This window comes from Ammospiza caudacuta, chromosome 39 (assembly GCF_027887145.1).
Source record: "Ammospiza caudacuta isolate bAmmCau1 chromosome 39, bAmmCau1.pri, whole genome shotgun sequence".
Classification (NCBI taxonomy): Eukaryota; Metazoa; Chordata; class Aves; order Passeriformes; family Passerellidae; genus Ammospiza; species Ammospiza caudacuta.
This window is the reverse complement of record NC_080631.1, coordinates 370,419-392,901: the sequence shown is the minus strand read 5'-3', so window position 1 is coordinate 392,901 and position 22,483 is coordinate 370,419. Positions and strand designations below refer to the sequence as shown.

At 45.4% G+C, this 22,483-nt stretch overlaps 2 protein-coding genes across 2 annotated transcripts in view; both read left to right on the top strand.

Moving 5' to 3' along the window:
• NGDN (neuroguidin) overlaps positions 1-2,180 on the top strand; it is a 10,748-nt gene extending 8,568 nt beyond the window's left edge. Inside the window, exons 8-10 of the mRNA XM_058823199.1 lie at positions 851-986; positions 1,982-2,048; positions 2,133-2,180. Of these exons, the coding sequence (XP_058679182.1) occupies positions 851-928 (78 nt within the window). The 3' untranslated portion in view covers positions 929-986; positions 1,982-2,048; positions 2,133-2,180. The remainder of the gene's footprint in view (positions 1-850; positions 987-1,981; positions 2,049-2,132) is intronic.
• Positions 934-22,483, top strand: DCAF11 (DDB1 and CUL4 associated factor 11). Its single transcript, XM_058823197.1, has 14 exons — positions 934-986; positions 4,512-4,694; positions 6,569-6,732; positions 7,782-7,888; positions 9,541-9,593; positions 10,972-11,072; positions 12,008-12,154; positions 13,195-13,249; positions 14,438-14,564; positions 15,639-15,815; positions 18,272-18,425; positions 20,203-20,349; positions 21,636-21,742; positions 22,340-22,483. Exons 1-14 carry the CDS (start codon positions 934-936, stop codon positions 22,460-22,462), a joined length of 1,698 nt encoding a protein of 565 aa, XP_058679180.1. The 3' UTR covers positions 22,463-22,483.

Here is a 22,483-nt window from a genome sequence, read left to right as displayed (position 1 = left end):
TCCCTTTTTTTCCTGGTTTTTCTCCATTGTTTGCTGATTTTTTCCCATTTTTTCCTGATTTTTTTTGGTTTCTTTCCTTTTTTTTTTCCATTTTTTTCCTATTCCTTTCCTATTTTTTCCCTTTTTTTCCTGTTTTTTTTTTTCCATTTCCTTCTGATTTTTTAGATGAAATTTCCCCATTTCTGTCCCGTTTCTGTCAGGGCTCCATTTCCTGTCAATTTTGGGTGATTTTTGGGTGAAATTTCCCATTTTTGGTGAATCTCAGGCGCCATTTTGAGAAGTCGATGCTGCGGCGCCATTGGGTGAAATTTGCCCATTTTTGCTCCATTTTTGCTCCATTTTTGTGCCGTTTTTGGGTGAAATTTCCCCATTTCTGTCCCATTTCTGTCCCATTTCTGTCAGGGCTCCATTTCCTGTCAATTTTGGGTGAAATTTCCCATTTTTGGTGAATCTCAGGTGCCATTTTGAGGACTCGACGCTGCGGCACCTTTGGGTGAAATTTGCCCATTTTTGCTCCATTTTTGCTCCATTTTTGTGCCGTTTTCGGGTGAAATTTCCCCATTTCTGTCCCATTTCTGTCAGGGCTCCATTTCCTGTCAACTTTGTGTGAAATTTGGGTGAAATTTCCCGTTTTTGATGAATCTCAGGCGCCATTTTGAGGAGTCGATGCTGCGGCGCCATTGGGTGAAATTTGCCCATTTTTGCTCCATTTTTGCTCCATTTTTGTGCCGTTTTTGGGTGAAATTTCCCCATTTCTGTCCCATTTCTGTCCCATTTCTGTCTGGGCTCCCTTTTGGGTGAATTTTGGGTGAAATTTGGGTGGTTTTGGGTCATTTTTCCCGTTTTTCAGGCGCCGTTACGAGGAGTCGATGCTGCAGCGTCTCGGCGCCCCCTGGAGGCCGCGGCGGCCGCGGGGGGCGGGGCCTGACCTCGATGACGTCACCAACTTCGGGGCTTTCCCCGCCCTCCTGGGAGCGGCCAATCAGGTGCCGGGGGGGGCGGGGCTTGTGGGGAAATGGCGGGAAAGGGGAAAAATTGGGAATTTCGGGGGCAAATTTGGGAATTTTGGGGGTCGAACTTTGCGATTCCGGGGTGAATTCCGGGAAATTTGGGGTTGAATTTTGGGGCTGAGTTTGAGGAATTTTAAGATGAATTTTTGGGCATTTTGGGCTCAATTTCAGGGATTTTGGGGTCAATTTTTTGAGGGATTTTGTGGTCAAATTTGGGGAATTTCAGGGGCAAATGTGGGGTCAATTTTTGGGGAATTTTGGGGATGAACTCCAGGAATTTTGAATTCAATTTTGGGGCTGAATTTGAGGAATTTCGGGATTCGTTTTTGGAAATTTTGGGGTTAAATTTTGGGGCGTTTTGCGATTGGGTTTTTCAGGAATTTCGGGCACGGTTTTGGCAATTTTGGGATCCAATTTTTGGGGAATTTTGGGCTCCGCTTGAGGGATTTTGGGGTCAATTGCTTTGAGATTTTGGGGTCAAATTTTGGATATTTTGGAGTCAATTTTGGGATCAAATTTTGGAGAATTCAGAGTTCAAATTTTCGGGAATTCTCGGGTCAATTTTGCGGCATTTTGGGAACCGTTTTGGAGGAATTTTTGGCCTAAAATTGGCAGTTTTGGGATCCAGCTTTGGGGCTGGATTTGGGCAATTTTGGGATCAATTTTTGGTCGAATTTTGAGATTAAATTTTTCAGTATTTTGGGGTTCAATTTTTGGGCAGTTTTGGCTTTTTAATTTTGGAATTTTGGGGTTTAAATTTTGACGTTTTGGGGTCAAATTTAAGCTCTAAATTTGGTGGATTTTGGGATTCGTTTTGGGGAATTTTGGCTGATTTTGGGGTCAATTTTGGGGGAATTTTTGGACAAACTCGGAGGGAATTTCGGGTGTAATTCGGGCGATTTTGGGACCGATTTTTTGGGGTGGGTTTGGGGCGAATTTTGGGCTGAATTTGGGGCGTTTTTGGCGCTCAGGATTCGCCGGAGCCGCCGCGGAAAAAGAGGAAAAAAGCGAAAATGGGCAAGAAGAAAGGGAGGAAAGGTGAGTCCGGCCCAAACCGGTTCAAACCGGTTCAAACCGGTTCAAACCAGTTCAAACCAGTAACTCCCACTTCCCCCCCCACAGGTTTCCGCCGCCGCCGCTGATTCGCCAATAAAACTCTTCGATTTCCGCCTCATTTGCATCTCATTTGCATTTTTTATGGCGTCATTGGGGTGGGGGTTACCGCTTCGGGCTGGGAGGGAGGAAAAAAAAAAAAAAAAACCCGAAAATTAAAGAAAAAAATTCAAAAATTTCCCCAAAATCCCCCAAAACGTTTCCAATTTTTCTCCTTTAAAAATATTGTTCTCCTCTTTTTCAGATTTTTTTTGTCCCTGATTTCCTAAAATCCCGGGATTTTTCTTAATTTTCCCGATTTTTTTTTTTCCTGACATTTTTGGGTTTTTTTCCTCTGTTTTTTGTCTAATTTTCCCCCATTTTTTCCCGATTTTTTTCTCGATTATTTCCCATATTTTTCCAATTTTTTCTGATTTTTATCCCGAAATTTTCCTATTTCTCCCCCGATTTTTTTATAATTTTTCCCCATTTTTTCCCCTTTTTTCCGCAATTTTCTCCTGCTTTTTTCCTGAAATTTTCCCATTTTTTTCCCCAATTTTTCACCATTTTCTCCCAATTCTCTCCTTTTTTTTTCTCGATTTTTCCCCAATTTTTTTCCCATTATTCTCAAATATTTTCCCAATTTTTCCCTATTTTTCCCCATTTTTTCCCAATTTTTCCCCTTTTTTCTGCAATTTTTTCCTGCTTTTTTCCTGAAATTTTCCCATTTTTTCCCCTTTTTTCCCCAATTTTTCCCCATTTTTTCCCAATTCTCTCCTTTTTTTTCTCGATTTTTCCCCAATTTTTTTCCCATTATTCTCAAATATTTTCCCAATTTTTTCCCAATTTTTCCCCATTTTTTCCCAATTTTTCCCCTTTTTTCTGCAATTTTTTCCTTCTTTTTTCCTGAAATTTTCCCATTTTTTCCCTTTTTTCCCCAATTTTTCCCCATTTTTTCCCAATTTTCTCCCTTTTTTTTCTCCATTTTTTTCCCAATTTTTTCCCCATTATTCTCAAATATTTTCCCAATTTTTCCCCAAATTTTCCCAATTTTTTTCTCGATTATTTCCCATATTTTTCCAATTTTTTCTGATTTTTATCCCAAAATTTCCCCATTTCTCATGAGATTTTTTTATAACTTTTCCCCATTTTTTCCCAATTTTTTCCCTTTTTTCCGCAATTTTCTCCTGCTTTTTTCCTGAAATTTTCCCATTTTTCCCCCATTTTTCCCCATTTTTTTCCAATTTTTCTCCCTTTTTTCTCTCGATTTTTTTTCCCCAATTTTTTCCCCATTATTCTCAAATATTTTCCCAATTTTTCCCCATTTTTCCCCAAATTTTCCCAATTTTTTTCTCGATTATTTCCCATATTTTTCCAATTTTTTCTGATTTTTATCCCGAAATTTTCGCATTTCTCCCACGATTTTTTTATAATTTTTCCCAATTTTTTCCCCTTTTTTCCGCCATTTTCTCCTACTTTTTTCCTGAAATTTTCCATTTTTTCCCCTTTTTTTCCCCAATTTTTCCCCATTTTTCCCCAATTTTCTCCCTTTTTTTTCTCGATTTTTTCCCCAATTTTCTTCTCATTATTCTCAAATATTTTCCCAATTTTTCCCCATTTTTTCCCCATTTTTTCCCAATTTTCTCCGATTTTTTCTCAACTCTTTTCCCGATTTTTTCTGTTTTCCTTTCATTTTTAACCCATTCTTTTTTCCGTTATTCCCCAATTTCCCCCATTTTCCCCCAAATTTTCAGAACTTTTCCCTGAATTTCCTCCTTTTTGCCCAAATTCCGCCGTTCTCGCCCCAAAACCCCCAATTTTTCCATTTTTTCCCCGAATTTTTCCCAAATTCCCCCAATTTTCCCCCAAATCCCCCCCGGGCTCGGCCCCACTTCCTCCTTTTCCCCTCTCAGCCAATCAGCTGCGAGCTCCCAACTTGGCCGCGCCCCTCAGCCAATCACAAACGCTGTTTCAGCCCAGATCCCGCCCCTAAACCAATCAGAATCGCTCATTTACCCAAATTTCGCGTCTCAGCCAATCAGAATCGCGATTTTCCCAAAATCCCGCCCTTTCAGCCAATCGGATTCCCCGTTTTCCCTAAACTCCGTCTCTAAACCAATAAAAAACGCCGATTTACCCAAATCCCGCCCCTTAGCCAATCATAATCGTTAATTTTTCATAGCCCCGCCTCTCCGCCAATCACAAACACCATTCACCCCACGCCCCGCCTTCCACCAATCACATTTGCTGATTCCCCCCACGTGATCCTGCCCACCAATCCCCTTTCTCCTTTTCCCCGTAAACAACCGCGCTTTGGTAGGCGTGGCCTCCTCCCCTCCCCTCCCATTGGCTCCCACGCTGCTGTGGGCGTGCCCCTGTGGGCGCAGCCTCGCTCTGATTGGCTAATAGGCGCGGCCAAACCCGGAAGTGGCCGAACCCGGAAGTGCTGTCGGGGTTTTCCCTCATGGGCGGCAGCAGCGGAGGGGCTCGAGGGGGGCGGGGCTTAACGGGGAGAGGGCGTGGCTTAGAGGGGAGGGGGCGTGGCCGGCGGGGGTTGGGGGCGGGGCCGGAGCTGCGCGAGATCCTCGCGAGGTGAGGACGGGGGTGGGGGAGGGGCGAAATCTGAGGGAAATTTGGGGGGAATTCGGGGGATTTTGGGGGTGGGGGAGGGGAAGTGAGGGAGGTCGGGGTGGGGGAGGGGGAATTGGGGGAAATTTGGGGCGAATTTTGGGGGATTTGGGGCGGATTCGGGGGTGGGGGAGGGAATTGAGGGGTCCCGGGTGGGGGAGGGGCGAAATGTGGGGGAAATTTGGGGAAAATTTTGGGGAAAATTTGGAAATTTGGGGTGGGGGAGGGGAAAGAATTTCGGTCGGAGGATTTTTAATTCTTGGGGGAATTTCTGGGGGTGAATTTTTGGTGAATTTGAGGAATTTTTATTTTTTTATTTTAATTTTTTTTCTTTTTCCCGTGAATTTCAGGTGAATTTTTGAGGAAAAAATTTTGGAAAATTTTGGGGAAATTTTCGTGAAATTTTAGTGAAATTTTAGGGGAAAATTTTTGGCGTTATTTTGGTGAAATTTTTCAGAACATTTTGAGAATTTTCCGGGCAATTTTCAGGAAATTTATCGTGGATTTTCCTGAATTTTTTTGTGGATTTTTTTTCCTGAGTTTTTGTTGATTTTCAGGATTTTTTTTTTTTTTTTTTGGTGATTTTTAGGTGAAATTTTGCGGAATTTCCGTTAATTTTTCGTGGGATTTTTGGGGATATTTCGGGCAATTTTGAGGAATTTGGAATTTTTTGGGGAGCATTTTCAGGAATTTTTTCGTGAATTTTGGGTGAATTTTCGGGACTAATTTGAGGTAAAAAAATTTGGGAAATTTTGGGGGAATTTTTGAAGATTTTTCTTCAATATTTTCATGAATTTTGGGGGAATTTTTGGGTGAAATTTTTGTGAATTTTTGGGGGGAATTTTGGGGAATTTTTTGAGAAAATATTGAGAATTTTTGAGGAATCTTTCAGGAATTTTTGGAGAATTTTGGGTGAATTTTTGGGACCAATTTGAGGTGAAAATTGGGGAAATTTTGGGGGAATTTTTGAAGATTTTTCTTCAATATTTTCATGAATTTGGGGGAAGTTTTGGGTGAAATTTTTGTGAATTTTTGGGGGGGGAATTTTGGGGAATTTTTTAGGAAAATATTGAGAATTTTTGAGGAATCTTTCAGGAAATTTTTCGTGAATTTTGGGTTGAATTTTTAGGACTAATTTGAGGTAAAAAATGTGGGAAATTTTGGGGGAATTTTTGAAGATTTTTCTTCAATATTTTCATGAATTTTGGGGGAATTTTGGGGTGAATTTTTTGTGAATTTTTGTGATTTTTTGGGGGGGGGAATTTTGGGGAACTTTTTCCTGAATTTTTTTTGGGGGGAAATTTTGAGAATTTTTGGGAAAATTTTCAGGATTTTTTGTGAAATTTTAGGGGAATTTTTGTAAATATTTCAGTAATTTTTAGCGAATTTTAGGTGAATTTTTGGGACTGTTTTGAGGGAATTTTGGGGGCATTTTTGAAGATTTTTCTTCAATATTTTCATGAATTTTTGAGGGGAAATTTGGGAAAATTTCCAAATCTTTTTGGGATATTTTTTTTCCTGAATATTTGTGGAAATTCTGAGAATTTTTGCGAATTTTCCCGGGAATTTTTGTGGCATTTTAGGGGAATTTTTGGGACTAATTTTGGGTGAATTTTCGGGGAAAAAATTGGTGAAAAATTTTGAAACTTTTGGGCGATTTTCCGAGGGATTTCCTTCAGTGTTCCGGCGAATTTCTGGGGCGGAATTTCGGGATTTTTTTTCCCTGAAATTTTGGGGGAAAAATTTCCCGAATTTTCCGCAATTTCCGGGGTGAATTTTCGGGCCGAATTCCTGCGTTTTTAATGAATTAAATTTTAATTTTTTCCGGAACCTTCCAGGCCCCCCCGCGAGCCCTCCCTGGACTCCTCCGAGTCCGAGCCCGAGCCCGAGGGGGCGGAGCCTGACCCGGAAGGGGCGGAGCCTGAGCTGGAGGGGGAGGAGCCAGAGGAGGAGGAGGAGGAGGAGGAGGAAGAAGGGGGAGGGGCCCCCGAGCTGACGGAAGGTGGGGGCGGGGCTTCCCTAAAGGGGGCGGGCTTCCTAAGGGGGCGGGGCTTCCCTAAAGGGGGAGGGGCTTCCATAAAGGGGAGGGGCTTCCATAAGGGGGCGTGGCTTCCCTAAAGGGGGAGGGGCTTCATAAGGGGGCGGGGCTTCCCTAAAGGGGGAGGAGCTTCCATAAAGGGGCGGGGGGTTAAAGGGGAGGGGCTAAAATTGAAAGGGGAGGGGCTTTCCTAAAGGGGTGGGGGCTTACCTAAAGGGGGCGGGACTTCCCTAAAGGGGTGGGGGTTAAAGGGGAGGGGCTAAAATTGAAAAGGGGAGGGGCTTAACTGAAAGGGGAGGAGCTTAAATAAAGGGGCTTAAAGGGGAGGGGCTTAAATAGAGTGGGAGGGGCTTAGATGGGCATGGGAAAAGGGGAGGGGCTTAAATTAGGGGATTAAATGGGAGAGGGAGGGGCTTCAATAGAGTGTAAAGGGGAGGGGCTTAATGAGTGGGAGGGGCTTAAGTGGGAGGGAATTCAAGGGGGAGGGGCTTAAATAAAGGGGTGGGGGCGGAGCTTAGAGGGAGGAGAGGCCCTCCCTCTTTAACCCCTCCCCACATAAGCCCCTCCCCCTTTAAACACCTCCCTTTAAGCCCCTCCCCTTTCTTTTAGGCCACTCCCCCTTTTTACCCCTTCTATTTAAGCCCCTCCCCTTTCTTTTAAGCCCCTCCCCCTTTATCATGCACACAATTTAAGCCCCTCCCACTCTCGTTAAGCCCCTCCCATTGTAAGCCCCTCCCCTTTCTTTAAGCCCCTCCCCCAAGAGTTTTCAATTAAGGTGGGCGGGGCCTCACTCCGGGTTTGGGGGCGTGGCCCGAATAAAAGTGGGAGGGGTTAAAATGAGGGGGAGGGGCCGACATTAAAACGGGCGGAGCCATCAGCAACAAAGGGGCGGGGCCGACAAAAAGGGGCGGGGCGTGATTGGGCGGGGCTTCCCTTTAAAGGGGTTTTCATCGCGAGGAAGTGGGCGTGGCTTGATGCTAAGCCCCGCCCCCTTTTGTGTTGTCCCCACACAGGGGCCCCTCCCCCCGCCGGCCCCGCCCTGCAGGAGCTGAGGGCGGAGCTTGGAGGGGGCGGGGCGGGGGCGGAGCCTGAGCAGAGCCTGCCCAGGATGATCCGAGAGGTGGGGACCGGTTTGGACCGGTTTGGAATGGGTTGGACTGGTTTGGACTGGTTTGGACTGGGAGTGGATTTGGGGCTCTAAAATGGGGAAAAACGGGCAAAAAATGGGCAAAAAATGAGGAAAATATGGGCAAAAATTTAGAGAAAAATGGGCGAAAAATGGGATTTTTTTCAGGGACTTCTTCTGTTTATACTGGTTTGGACTGGTTTGGACTGGGAGTGGATTTGGGGCTCTAAAAATGGGGGAAAAACGGGCAAAAAATGGGCAAAAAAAATGGGCAAAAAATGAGAAAAAAATGGGCAAAAATTTGGACAAAAATGGGCGGAAAATGGGATTTTTTTGGGGGTTTTTTTCTGCTTGTACTGGTTTGTACTGGTTTGTACTGGGATTGGGGTGAACTGGGAGTGGATTTGGGGCTCTAAAATGGGGAAAAACGGGCAAAAAATGGGCAAAAAATGGGCAAAAAATTGACAAAAATGGGCGAAAAATGGGGGGAAAATGGGATTTTTTTCGGGGTTTTTTTCTGCTTGTACTGGTTTGTACTGGTCTGTACTGGTTTGTACTGGTTTGAACTGGTTTGTACTGGGATTGGGATGAACTGGGAGTGGATTTGGGGCTCTAAAAATGGGGAAAAACGGGGAAAAAATGGGCAAAAAATGAGAAAAAAATGGGCAAAAAATTGGACAAAAATGGGGGGAAAATGGGATTTTTTCGGGGTTTTTTCTGCTTATACTGGTTTGTACTGGTCTGTACTGGTTTGTACTGGTTTGAACTGGTTTGTACTGGGATTGGGATGAACTGGGAGCAGATTTGGGCCTTTAAAAATGGGGAAAAACGGGGAAAAAATGGGCAAAAAATGGGCAAAAAATGGGCAAAAAATGAGAAAAAAATGGGCAAAAATTTAGACAAAAATGGGGGGAAAATGGGATTTTTTTAGGGTTTTTTTTCTGCTTATACTGGTTCAAACTGGTTTGTACTGGTCTGTACTGGTCTGTACTGGTTTGTACTGGGATTGGGATGAACTGGGAGTGGATTTGGGGCTCTAAAAATGGGGAAAAACGGGCAAAAAATGGGCAAAAAATGGGCAAAAAATTGGACAAAAATGGGCGAAAAATGGGGGGAAAATGGGATTTTTTTCGGGGTTTTTTTCTGCTTGTACTGGTTTGTACTGGTCTGTACTGGTTTGTACTGGTTTGAACTGGTTTGTACTGGGATTGGGATGAACTGGGAGTGGATTTGGGGCTCTAAAAATGGGGAAAAACGGGCAAAAAAATGGGCAAAAAATGAGAAAAAAATGGAAAATAATTGGACAAAAATGGGCAAAAAATTGGACAAAAATGGGTGAAAAATGGGGGGGAAATGGGAATTTTTGGGGGGTTTTTTTCTGCTTGTACTGGTTTGTACTGGTTTATACTGGTTTGTACTGGTTTGTACTGGTTTGTACTGGGATTGGGGTGAACTGGGAGCGGATTTGGGGCTCTAAAAATGGGGAAAAACGGGAAAAAAATGGGCAAAAATGGGATTTTTTGGGGGGTTTTTGTGCTTTTACTGGTCCGTACTGGTTTGTACTGGTTTGTACTGGTTTGTGCTGGTTTGTACTGGTCTGTACTGGTTTGTACTGGTCCATACTGGTCTGTCCTGGTTTCCCTCAGCGCGAATGGGGCCGGAGCTTCTCCAGGGAGGAGAGAACCCAGCTGAGCTCCCAGTAAGGAACTGGTTTGGACTGGTTTGGACTGGTTTGGACTGGTTTGGACTGGTTTGGACTGGTTTGGACTGGTTTATACTGGTTTTGATCCTTTTTTAACCGGTTTTTGCCGGTTTTAACCGGTTTACACTGGTTTCAAATGTTGTTTTACCGTTTTAAACTGGTTTTTACTGGTTTATACTGGGAGGGGGATGGAGTCTTACCGGTTTGTACTGGTTTGGACTGGTTTGAACTGGTTTGTACTGGTTTGTACCGGTTTGTGCTGGTTTGGACCATTTCAAACTGGTTTTTACTGGTTTTTAAACCATTTTTTTACCATTTTGAACTGGTTTTTGCTGGTTTTTACCATTTTAAACTGGTTTTTACTGGTTTGCAAACCATTTTTTTACCATTTTGAACTGGTTTGTGCTGGTTTGTGCTGGTTTTGACCATTTTAAACTGGTTTATACCGGTTTTTAAACCATTTTTTTACCATTTTGAACTGGTTTGTGCTGGTTTTGAACTGTTTCAAACTGGTTTTTACTGGTTTGCAAACCATTTTTTCCCATTTTGAACTGGTTTGTGCTGGTTTTGACCATTTTAAACTGGTTTATACCGGTTTCTAAACCATTTTTTTACCATTTTTTCCCAGTTTGTACTGGTTTGTGCTGGTTTTGACCATTTCAAACTGGTTTTTACTGGTTTGTACTGGGAAGGGGATTGGGTTTTACTGGTTCGCGCCGGTTTGAACTGGTTTTTAAGCAATTTTAAACCGGTTTTTACTGGTTTTTACCGGTTTCAGTAATTTTTAACCGATTTTAAGCACTTTAAACTGGTTTGTACCGGTTTTTGCTGGTTTTAATTCGTTTTAACCGGTTTATACCGGTTTGAACCGGTTTTTACTGGGAGGGGGATTGGGCCCAACTGGTTTATACTGGTTTGTACTGGTTTGAACTGGTTTGTACTGGTTTGGACTGGTTTGAACTGGTTTGTACTGGTTTTGACCATTTTAAACTGGTTTATACCGGTTTGAACTGGTTTGAACTGGTTTGAACTGGTTTGAACTGGTTTGAACTGGTTTTAACCATTTTAAACTGGTTTTTACCGGTTTTTACTGGTTTTTACTGTTTTTTACTGGGGTTTTTTTAACCCATTTTTAACCATTTTAAGCCGGTTCCGATTGATTTGAACGGGAGGGGGGCGTGGCTTAAGGGGCGTGGCCTTTCCCTTGACCCCGCCCCTTAAGCCACGCCCCCCTCGTTTCCCTTTCCCTTATTGGTTTTTAACCATTTTTTAACAATTTTAAACCACTTCCAATTGGTTTAAACGGGAGGGGGCGTGGTTTCTGGTGGGCGTGGCCTGTCAGTAAGCCCCTCCCCTTTGACCACGCCCCCCTCAGCTTCCTGCCCAATCACGCGGCGGCGCTGGAGCCCCACCCCCAGAAGGTTTTCTGCGCCCTCTTCGACCAATGGGGACGCCGGCTGCTCACCGCCTGCCAGGGTGGGTGGAAAATGGGGCAAAATCGGGAAATTTTGGGCAATTTTGGGGATTTTAATAAATTTGGGAGAATTTGGGGAGATTTTGGGAAAAAATTTGGGGAAAATCGGAGGAATTTTGGGGTTTTTAGGGGTTGAAATTTGATTTTTAAGGGGTTTTTTTTGGGCGGTGGGGTGGGTGAGAAATGGGGCAGAATCGGGAAATTTTGGGCAATTTGGGGTTTAAAATAAATTTTGGGGGATTTTGGGGAGATTTTGGGAAAAAATTTGGGGAAAATCGGGGGAATTTTGGGGTTTTTAGGGGTTGAAATTTGATTTTTAAGGGGTTTTTTTTTGGGGTGGTGGGGTGGGTGAGAAATGAGCCCAAAATTTCCTGAAATTCGGGGGAATTTGGGACATTTTGGGGGATTTGAGAAATTTTGGGGGAAATATTTGGGGAAAATCGGGGTAAAAATGGGGATTTTGGGTTTTTTTAAAAAATGATTAAATTTGATTTCCTTAGGGCGGTTTTAGGCGCCAGGGTGGGTGAAAAATGGGGCAAAATCGGGAAATTTTGGGCAATTTGGGGTTTTAAATAAATTTTGGGAGAATTTGGGGAAATTTCGGGAAAAAATTTGGGGAAAATCATGGTAAAAATGGGGATTTTGTTTTTTTTTTTTAAATGTTGAGTGAAAATGGGGCAAAATCGGGAAATTCTGGTCAATTTTGGGGCGAACTCGGGGATTTTAATAAAACACTTGGGGGGGAAGAAAACGACCCAAAATCCCCCCGCTCAAAATTGCGAAATTTCGTCGCAAAATCGCCAAATTTCGGCGCAGAACCCCCAAATTTTCGCCAAAAAAAAAAAAAACCAAAAAATTCGAATTTCGACAGGATTTTTTTGAAACCCTCGGGTTGGGCGAAATGGACCGAAATTTCGGTTTTTTGCCCCGAATTCAGATCACAGCCTGCGCCTGTTCGAGGTGTCCGGCGAGGGGCTGCGGCTCCTCCGCGCCACCAGGGGGCGCCACGTGGGCTGGAGCGTCCTGGACGTCGCCTTCAGCCCCGACGGCAGCCAGGCCCTCTACTGCTCCTGGTCCAGCTACGGTAACCGGGAGGGCGGAAAAAAAAAATGGGGAAAAAACGGGGAAAAACGGCGAAAAAAACGGCGAAAATCGGCGAAAAAAACGGCGAAAATACGGCGAAAAACGGCTAAAATATGAGGGAAAATGAGAAAAGCGTGGGGAAGAAAGGGTTAAAAACGGGGGGAAATGGAGCTGGGGTTGATGGTTTGGACTGGGAGGGGGAAAACGGGGAAAAACGGGGAAAAAATGGCGAAAATAGGTTAAAAAACGGGGAACAAATGAGGAAGTTTGGGGTAAAAATGGGAATTTTGGGCACAGCTGGGAGGGGAAAAATGAGAAGAAAAAATGGGGAAAAAATGAGAAAATTTGGGTGAAAAATGGGGAAAAAATGGAAAAAAAAGGGGGAAAAATAGGGAATTTTGGGGTACTTGGGATAGGAAAATGGGGGAAAAATGGGGAAAATTGGGGATTTTGGGCACCCAGAAGTTCCTCAACTGCGTCACCGAGGAGCTGGTGGAGCCCCGGAGGTGAGGATTGGGGAGAAAAACGGGGAAATTGGGAAAAAAATAAAAAAAAAATGGGGAAAATCGGTGAAAAAATGAAGAAAATTGGTGAAAAAAACGACGAAAATACGGCGAAAAACGGCTAAAATATGAGGGAAAATGAGAAAAACGTGGGGAAGAAAGGGTTAAAAACGGGGGGAAATGGAGCTGGGGTTGATGGTTTGGACTGGGAGGGGGAAAACGGGGAAAAACGGTGAAAAAATGGTGAAAATGGGTGAAAAAATGGCGAAAATAGGAAGAAAAACGGGGAAATTATCAAGAAAAATGGGGAAATACGGGAAAGAAGGGGTTAAAAACGGGGGGAAAATGGAACTGGGGTTACTGGTTTGGACTGGTTTGTACTGGGAGGGGGAAAATGGGGAAAAAACGGGGAAAAACAGTGAAAATTTGGTGAAAATCGGTGAAAAAAACGGCGAAAATCGGTGGGAAAATGAGGAAAATACGACGGAAAATGGAGGGAAGGGGGGCGTGGCCTGAGCTGGCCCCGCCCCCTTTGCAGTGCACGCCTTCGATTTGCATGGCGAGGGCGACGCCCACACGGCGCTGGACTTCAGGTGGGGGCGTGGCTTCGGTTTGTGGGCGTGGCTCGTTAATTTTGGGGCGCGGTTTATAATTTGGGGGCGTGGTTTGTTGTTTTGGTGGGCGTGGTTTCAATTTCGGGGGCGTGGTTTCAATGTTAGGGGCGTGGTTTCGTCTTTGGAGGAGTTAGTGGGCGTGGCTTGCGTTGTGTCGCCGCTCATTTGCATTTAGGGGCGTGGCTTTGGGATATTTTGACCTTTAAGGGGCGTGGCTTTGCTGTTTTGGGGCGTGGCTTCGGTTCTAAGTGGCCTAATTTGCATTTGGGGCGGGGTTTGGTTCTGGGGTTAATTTGCATTTGGGGGCGTGGTTTCCAGGTGTTTTGCGCTTTTAGGGGCGTGGCTTTGCTGTTTTTGTGGGCGTGGCTTATGGTCTAATATGTATTTTGGGGGCGTGGCTTCAACCCCAACCAACACGCTGCAAGTGGGCGTGGCCTAAATGCCTACTTGATAAAGAGGGCGTGGCTTAAACCCCCGTTAAATCCATTCCAATGAAGTGGGCGTGGCTTAACCCCTAAATTAACCCATTATAATAAAGTGGGCGTGGCCCGAAATCCTATTTAATGAAGTGGGCGTGGCCGAAGCCCCCAAATAACCAACCCTAGCAGAGTGGGCGTGGCCTAAATCCCTAATTCACCCCCGTATACCACAGTGGGCGTGGCTTAAATTAATATTTAACAAAGTGGGCGTGGCCTAAATCCATAATTCACTTCATATATCACAGTGGGCGTGGCTTAAATCAATATTTAACAAAGTGGGCGTGGCCTAAACCCCATATTGCCCGTTATAACAATGTGGGCGTGGCCTAAATTAATATTTCACAAAGTAGGCGTGGCCTAAACACCTATTTACTCCAATATACCACAGTGGGCGTGGCTAAAAGGACTATTTAACAAAGTGGGCGTGGCCTAAATAAATTTTTAGCAAAGTGGGCGTGGTTTATTTGTTTATTTAACACAGTGGGCATGGCCTAAATTAATATTTAACAAAGTAGGCGTGGCCTAAACACCTATTTACTCCAATATACCACAGTGGGCGTGGCTTAAATTACTGTTTTACAAAGTGGGCGTGGCCTAAACCCCTAATTAGTCAGATACGCAGCAATGGGAGCGGCTTTAACGAATGTTTAATGGGGTGGGCGTGTCTGATCGCTGTCCCCGCCCCCAGGCCCGAGGACCGGCGCTTCGCCGTCTTCTCATTGGCCGTGGGGCCGGACGGGCGGGACGTGATGGGCGGGGCCAACGACGGCTGCGTCTACGTCTACGACCGGCAGGCGCAGAGGAGGGTGGAGAGGGTGAGAGACCAGTGCAAACCAGTTAAAACCAGTTTGAACTGGTTCTGCCCCTTTTTAACCCTTTTTTGCCCGTTTTCAACCCATTTTTTTTGCTGATTTTTCGCCCGTTTTTTCCTCTTTTTTTTTGCCGTTTTTTCGTAATTTCTTTACAATTTTTTTCCTTTTTCTTTCGACTTTTCAGTCCCTCCCGGTTTAAACCAGTACAAACCAGTTCGAACTGGTTTGGCCCCTTTTTAACCCTTTTTTGGACAATTTTCCCCCATTTTTTTTGCTGATTTTTCGCCTGATTTTTCCTCTTTTTTTTGCCCATTTTTTCGTAATTTTTTCACCATTTTTTTCCCTTTTTTTTTCGACCTTGCAGTCCCTCCCGGTTTAAACCAGTACAAACCAGTTCGAACTGGTTTTGGCCCTTTTTAACCTTTTTTGGACAATTTTCCCCCATTTTTTTTTTGCTGATTTTTCGCCCGTTTTTTTCCTCTTTTTTTTGGCCGTTTTTTCGTAATTTTTTACCAATTTTTTTTTTTTTTTTTCCACTTCTCAGTCCCTCCCGGTTTAAACCAGTACAAACCAGTTCGAACTGGTTTTGCCCCTTTTTAACCCTTTTTTGGACAATTTTCCCCCTTTTATCTTTTTGCTGATTTTTCGCCCATTTTTTCCCCCATTTTCGCCGTTTCTCCACCGTTTTTCCCCATTTTCCCCCTCCCAGTCCCTCCCAGTACAAACCAGTAACCCCAATTCCATTTTAACCTTTTCTTCTCATTTTTAACCCTTTCTTCTCGTTTTTAACCCTTCCTTTCCCGCATTTCCCCCATTTTCAGCCGTATTTTTTCCATTTTTTCACCGATTTTCACCATTTTTTCACCGTTTCTTCCCCATTTTCCCCCTCCCAGTCCCTCCCAGTACAAACCAGTAACCCCCAGTTCCCATCTCCCCCGTTTTTAACCCTTTCTTCCCCGTTTTTAACCCTTTCTTCCCCGCATTTCCCCCGTTTTCGGCCGCATTTTCTCCGTTTTTTCACCGATTTTCACCGTTTTTTTCGCCTTTTTGCCCCGTTTTTTTTTTTTTTTTCCCCAGGTCCCCGCCCACGAGGATGACGTCAACGCCGTGGCATTGGCCGACGCCTCGGGGCAGCTCCTCCTCTCGGGGGGCGACGACGCCGTGGGCCGGGCGTGGGACCGGCGCTGCCTGGCCGAGGGGCCGGCGCTGACGCTGGCCGGGCACCGCGACGGGCTGACCTTCATCCACGCCAGGGTGAGCCCATTGGTTTGGACCGGGAGGCGGGGAAAAAAACGGGGAGAAACAGCGAAAAAACGGCGAAAAAACGGCGAAAATCGGCGAAAAAAACGGCGAAAATGCGGCCGAAAAGGGGGGAAATACGGGGAAAGAAAGGGTTAAAAACGGGGGAAGAAAGGGTTAAAAATGGGGGAGATGGGAACTGGGGTTACTGGTTTATACTGGGAGGGACTGGGAGGGAAAAATGGGGAAAAACGGTGAAAATTTGGGGAAAATCGGTGAAAAAACAGCGAAAATCGGCGAAAAAAACGGCGAAAATACGGCCGAAAACGGGGGAAATGCGGGAAAGAAAGGGTTAAAAACGGGGGAGAAAGGGTTAAAATGGAATTGGGGCTACTGGTTTGTACTGGGAGGGACTGGGAGGGGGAAAATGGGGAAAAATGGTGAAAAAATGGTGAAAATCGGCGAAAAAACGGCGAAAATACGGCCGAAAACGAGGGAAATGCGGGAAAGGAAGGGTTAAAAACGGGGAAGAAAGGGTTAAAAATGGGGGAAATGGGAACTGGGGTTACTGGTTTGTACTGGGAGGGACTGGGAGGGGAAAAAACGGTGGAAAATGGTGAAAATTTGGGGAAAATCGGTGAAAAAACGGTGAAAATATGAAGAAAAATGGGGAAATTATCAAGAAAAATGGGGAAATTTGGGGAAAGAAGGGGTTAAAAACGGGGGAAAATGGAACTGGGGTTACTGGTTTGTACTGGGAGGGGGAAAACGGGGAAAAACGGTGAAAAAACGGTGAAAAATGGTGAAAAAACGCCGAAAAAATAAGGAAAAAAATTGCCAAAAAAACGCCCAAAAAATCAGCAAAACAACGGCGTAAATCGATCAAAAATGGCTGAAATCCAACCGGATTTTTTTTTTTACTGGTTTATACTGGTTTGTACTGGTCCAAACTGGTTTGTACTGGGATTTCGTCCATTTTAGAGCGTCTGAGAGCACAAAAAATGAGGAAAAAATGGGAAAAAATGCCGAAAAAAATGGGGAAAAACGGACAAAAATCAGTGAAAAAAAGGCGTAAATCGGCCAAAAATGGCTCAAATCGAACCGGGTTTTTTTGTACTGGTTTATACTGGTTTGTACTGGTCCAAACTGGTTTGTACTGGGGTTTCGTCCATTTTAGAGCGTCTGAGAGCACAAAAAATGAGGGAAAAATAGGAAAAAATGGCCAAAAATCGGCGAAAAAAAGCCGTAAATCGGTCAAAAACGGCCCAAATCAAACCGGATTTTTTTTTTTACTGGTTTATACTGGTTTGTACTGGGATGTCACCGATGGGAGAGCGAACGGGAGAGGAAAAAACGGGAAAAAACGGGGAAAAATAAGGAAAAAAATTGCCAAAAAAACGCCCGAAAAAATCAGCAAAAAACCGGCGTAAATCGCTCAAAAACGGCCCGAATCGAACCGGATTTTTTTGTACTGGTTTATACTGGTTTATACTGGTCCAAACTGGTTTGTACTGGGATTTTGTCCATTTTAGAGCGTCTGAGAGCACAAAAAATGAGGAAAAAATGGGAAAAAATGCCGAAAAAAAATGGGGAAAAACGGACAAAAATCGGCGAAAAAAAGGCGTAAATCGGCCAAAAATGGCTCAAATCGAACCGGGTTTTTTTGTACTGGTTTTTACTGGTTTATACTGGTTTATACTGGTTTATACTGGTTTGTACTGGGATTTCGTCCATTTTAGAGCGTCTGAGAGCACAAAAAATGAGGAAAAAATGGGAAAAAATGCCGAAAAAAAATGGGGAAAAACGGCCAAAAATCAGTGAAAAAAAGGCGTAAATCGGCCAAAAATGGCTCAAATCGAACCGGGTTTTTTTGTACTGGTTTATACTGGTTTGTACTGGTCCAAACTGGTTTGTACTGGGGTTTCGTCCATTTTAGAGCGTCTGAGAGCACAAAAAATGAGGGAAAAATAGGAAAAAATGGCCAAAAATCGGCGAAAAAAAGCCGTAAATCGGTCAAAAACGGCCCAAATCAAACCGGATTTTTTTTTTTACTGGTTTATACTGGTTTGTACTGGGATGTCACCGATGGGAGAGCGAACGGGAGAGGAAAAAACGGGAAAAAACGGGGAAAAATAAGGAAAAAAATTGCCAAAAAAACGCCCGAAAAAATCAGCAAAAAACCGGCGTAAATCGCTCAAAAACGGCCCGAATCGAACCGGATTTTTTTGTACTGGTTTATACTGGTTTATACTGGTCCAAACTGGTTTGTACTGGGGTTTCGTCCATTTTAGAGCGTCTGAGAGCACAAAAAATGAGGAAAAAATGGGAAAAAATGCCGAAAAAAAATGGGGAAAAACGGACAAAAATCGGCGAAAAAAAGGCGTAAATCGGCCAAAAATGGCTCAAATCGAACCGGGTTTTTTCGTGCTGGTTTTTACTGGTCCAAACTGGTTTTTACTGGTTTCTGGCAGGGCGACGGGCGCTACGTGGTGTCCAACTCCAAGGACCAGTCGGCCAAGCTGTGGGACCTGCGCAGGCCCTCGGGGCCGGCGGCGCTGGCGGCGGCGCGCCGGGCGGTGGCGCGGCAGAGCTGGGACTACCGATGGCAGAGGGCGCCCCGCGCCGGTCCGTACCGGTTTGGACTGGTTTGGACTGGGAGGGGGAGAAAAATGGGGGAAAAACGGCGAAAAACGGCGAAAAACGGCGAAAAAAACGGCGAAAATCGGCGGGAAAATGGGAAAAATACGGGGAAGAAAGGGTTAAAAATGGGGGGAATGGGGGGAAACGGGAACTGGGGTTACTGGTTTGGACTGGGAGGGACTGGGAGAGGAAAAATGGGAAAAAACGGTGAAAAAACGGCGAAAATCGGCGGGAAAATGGGGAAAATATGGGGGAAAATGGGAAGAAAGGGTTAAAAATGGGGGAGATGGGGGGAAATGGGAACTGGTTTGGACTGGTTTGTACTGGGAGGGACTGGGAGGGACTGGGAGGGACTGGGAGGGACTGGGAGGGGAAAAATGGGGAAAAACGGTGAAAAAACGGCGAAAATCGGTGGAAAAATGGGGAAAATACGGGGGAAAATGGGGGAAATGTGGGGAAGAAAGGGTTAAAAATGGGGATTTGGGGTTAAAAATGGAGAAAATGGGAAATGGGAACTGGTTTGGACTGGTTTGGACTGGGAGGGGGAAAATGGGGAAAAACGGCGAAAAAACGGCGAAAATCGGTGGAAAAATGGGGAAAATATGAAGAAAAATGGGGAATAAAGGGTTAAAAATGGGGGAAACCCGGACAAGAAAGGGTTAAAAATTGGACGAATTTCGTTGATTTTTGGCTCAAATTTGGGCCGATTTTTTATCAATTTTTCGCCGCATTTTTGGGCCTAATTTTTGTCAATTTTTGGGTCAATTTTTGAGGCAAATTTCCCCCGTTTTGGGGTCAATTTTGAACCGAGCTTGTGCCGATTTTTGGCCGAATTTTTGGGCCAATTTTTGCTCAATTTTGGGCCAATTTTATTCCAATTTTCGGGTCAATTTTGCGCAATTTTTGGAGCAGTTTTTGGGCCGAATTTCCTCAACTTTTGGGTCAGTTGTGGTGCAATATTCAGACCAATTTTTGGGCGCATTTTCCCCGATTTTGGGGTAAATTTCCATTGATTTTTTGGGTCAATTTTGGACCCATTTCAGGCTGAATTTTTGGCGAGAATTTCTCTCATTTTCAGGCCAATTTGGACCAAATTTTGGGGTCATTTTTGGGTCAATTTTGGGCTAATTTTGAGCCAATTTCGCTCATTTTTTTGGGACCATTTGGGGCAATTTTTAGGTCGAATTTCTCCCGTTTTTGGGTACGTTTTCGGCCAAATTTGGGGCCAGAATTTCCCCCCATTTTGGGTCAATTTTAAAGCAATTTCAGGTCAATTTTAGGTAAAATGTTTGGTCAAATTTTGACCAATATTTATTCAATTTTTGGGCCAATTCTGGCCAAATTTTTGCTCATTTTTGCGCCAACATTTTGCCAATTTTGGCCCAATTTTTCTTACAATTTCAGGTTAATTTGACCATTTTCCCCCCATATTTAGGACTGATTTTTGGGCTGAATTTCCTCGACTTTTGGCTCAATTTTCATGTCAACGTGGGGATAATTTCAGCCCAAATTTCCGGGGCGAATTTCCCTCATTTTTGGACCAATTTGGGGCCGAATATTCGGGTGGATTTTTTTGGGCCAATCCTCGCCATTTCTGGGTGAATTTTTGGGCGAACTCCGGACGGATTTTGAGCAAAATACACTCAATTTTGGGCGTATTTCGCTCGAATTTCGCCCGATTTTTTTCCCGTTTTCGCTGATTTTTTTTTTTTTCTTCCCCCCCTGAATTTCTCTCCCTCCCCACCCTGGCTCCTCCCCCCAGCCCGCCGGGCCACGCCCCTTCCGGGTGACGCGTCGCTGGTGACGTTCCGCGGCCACGCCGTGCTGCACACGCTGCTGCGCTGCCGCCTGGCGCCGCCGGGGGGCGCCCCCGCGCTGGCGGCCGGCAGCGCCGACGGCGCCGTGCTGGGTAAGGCTGGGCTCGTACTGGTTTGTACTGGGAGGGACTGGGAGGCGAAAAAACGGGGGAAAACGGTGAAAAAATGGTGAAAAAATGGTGAAAAACGGCGAAAAAACGGCGAAAATCGGTGGGAAAACGGGGGAAATGTGGGGGAAAATGGGGGAAATGTGGGGAAGAAAGGGTTAAAAATGGGGGGAATGGGGGGAAACGGGAACTGGGGTTACTGGTTTGGACTGGGAGGGATTGGGAGGGACTGGGAGGCAAAAAAACGGGGGAAAACGGTGAAAAAATGGGGAAAAACGGCGAAAAAACGGCGAAAATCGGTGGGAAAATGGGGGAAATGTGGGGAAGAAAGGGTTAAAAATGGGGAGAATGGGGGGAAATGGGAACTGGTTTGGACCGGTTTGGACCGGTTTGGACTGGTTTGGACTGGTTTGGACTGGGAGGGGAAAAATGGGGAAAAACGGCGAAAAAACGGCGAAAATCGGTGGGAAAATGGGGTAAATGTGGGGGAAAATGGGGGAAATGTGGGGAAGAAAGGGTTAAAAATGGGGATTTGGGGTTAAAAATGGAGAAAATGGGGGGGAAACGGGAACTGGTTTGTACTGGTTTGTACTGGGAGGGACTGGGAGGGGAAAAATGGGGAGAAACGGCGAAAAAACGGCGAAAAAACGGCGGAAATACGAAGGAAAATGGGGAGGGTGCGGGGAAAGAAAGGGTTAAAAATGGGAAAATACGGGGGAAAAAGTGGGGAAAAAAGGGTTAAAAAAATGGGGGGAAATTGGGGAAATGGGGACTGGGGTTACTGGTTTGTACTGGGAGGGACTGGGAGGGGGGGAAATGGGGAAAAATGGTGGAAAAACGGTGAAAAAAGGTGAAAAAGTGAGGAAAATGTGGCAAAGAAAGGGTTAAAAATGGGAAAATACGGGGGGAAAAATGGGGAAAAAAGGGTTAAAAAAATGGGGGGAAATTGGGGAAATGGGGACTGGGGTTACTGGTTTGTACTGGGAGGGACTGGGAGGGGGGGAAATGGGGAAAAATGGTGGAAAAACGGTGAAAAAACCGGCAAAAAAAACGGTGAAAATGTGGCAAAGAAAGGGTTAAAAATGGGAAAATACGGGGGGAAAAATGGGGAAAAAAGGGTTAAAAATGGGGGGAAATTGGGGAAATGGGGACTGGGGTTACTGGTTTGGACTGGGAGGGGAAAAAATGGGAAAAAACGGGGCAGAAAGGGTCAAAAACGGGGCAGAAAGGGTTAAAACCGCGAGTTCCTGGTTTGTTCCGGTTTTTTTCAGTCTATGACGTCATCACGGGGCGTGTCCTGCGGCGCCTGGCCAATCACGGCGCCTGCGTGCGTGACGTCAGCTGGAGCCCCGAGGGGGCGTGGCTCGCCAGCGCTTCGGTGGGCGGGGCTTCAATGGGGGAAGGGGCGGGGCTTAAAATGGGAGAAGGGGTGGGGCTTAAATGTGAATGGGAGGGGTTAATTATGAAAAGGGGCGGGGCTTAAATGGGGGAAGGGGTGGGGCTTAAATGGGGGAAGGGGTGGGGCCTAAATGGGAAAAGGGGCGGGGTTTAAATGAGGAAAGGGGCAGGGTTGAAAGGGAAAAGGGGCGGGGTTTAAATGGGAAAAGGGGCGGGGTTTAAATGGAAAAGGGGCGGGGTTTAAATGGGGAAAGGGGCAGGGTTGAAAGGGAAAGGGGGCGGGGTTTAAATGGGAAAAGGGGCAGGGTTTAAATTGAAAAGGGGGCGGGGTTGAAAGGAAAAATGGGAGGGGCTTAAAGGCAAAAAGGGGCGGGGTTAAATTGACAAGAGGGGCGGGGTTTAATTGGGCGGGGGCGGGATTTAAATGGGAAAAGGGGCGGAGTTTAAAAAAAGGAAAGGGGCGGGGTCTAAACGAGAAAAGGGGTGGAGTTTAAATCGGAAAGGGGCGTGGTTTAAAGGCGAAGGGGCGCGGTTTAAGGCCAAGTGGGCGTGTCCTGACTTGGCCCCGCCCCCTCAGTGGGACGGCACCGTCCGGCTCTGGGATTATCGCGGCGATGACGACGGCGATGACGTCATGGAGGGGGCGGAGCCTCGCCGAAAAGGGGCGGGGCCTCGGCGGAAAGGGGGCGGGGCTTGGTAATAAAGAACGCCGCCGTGACCA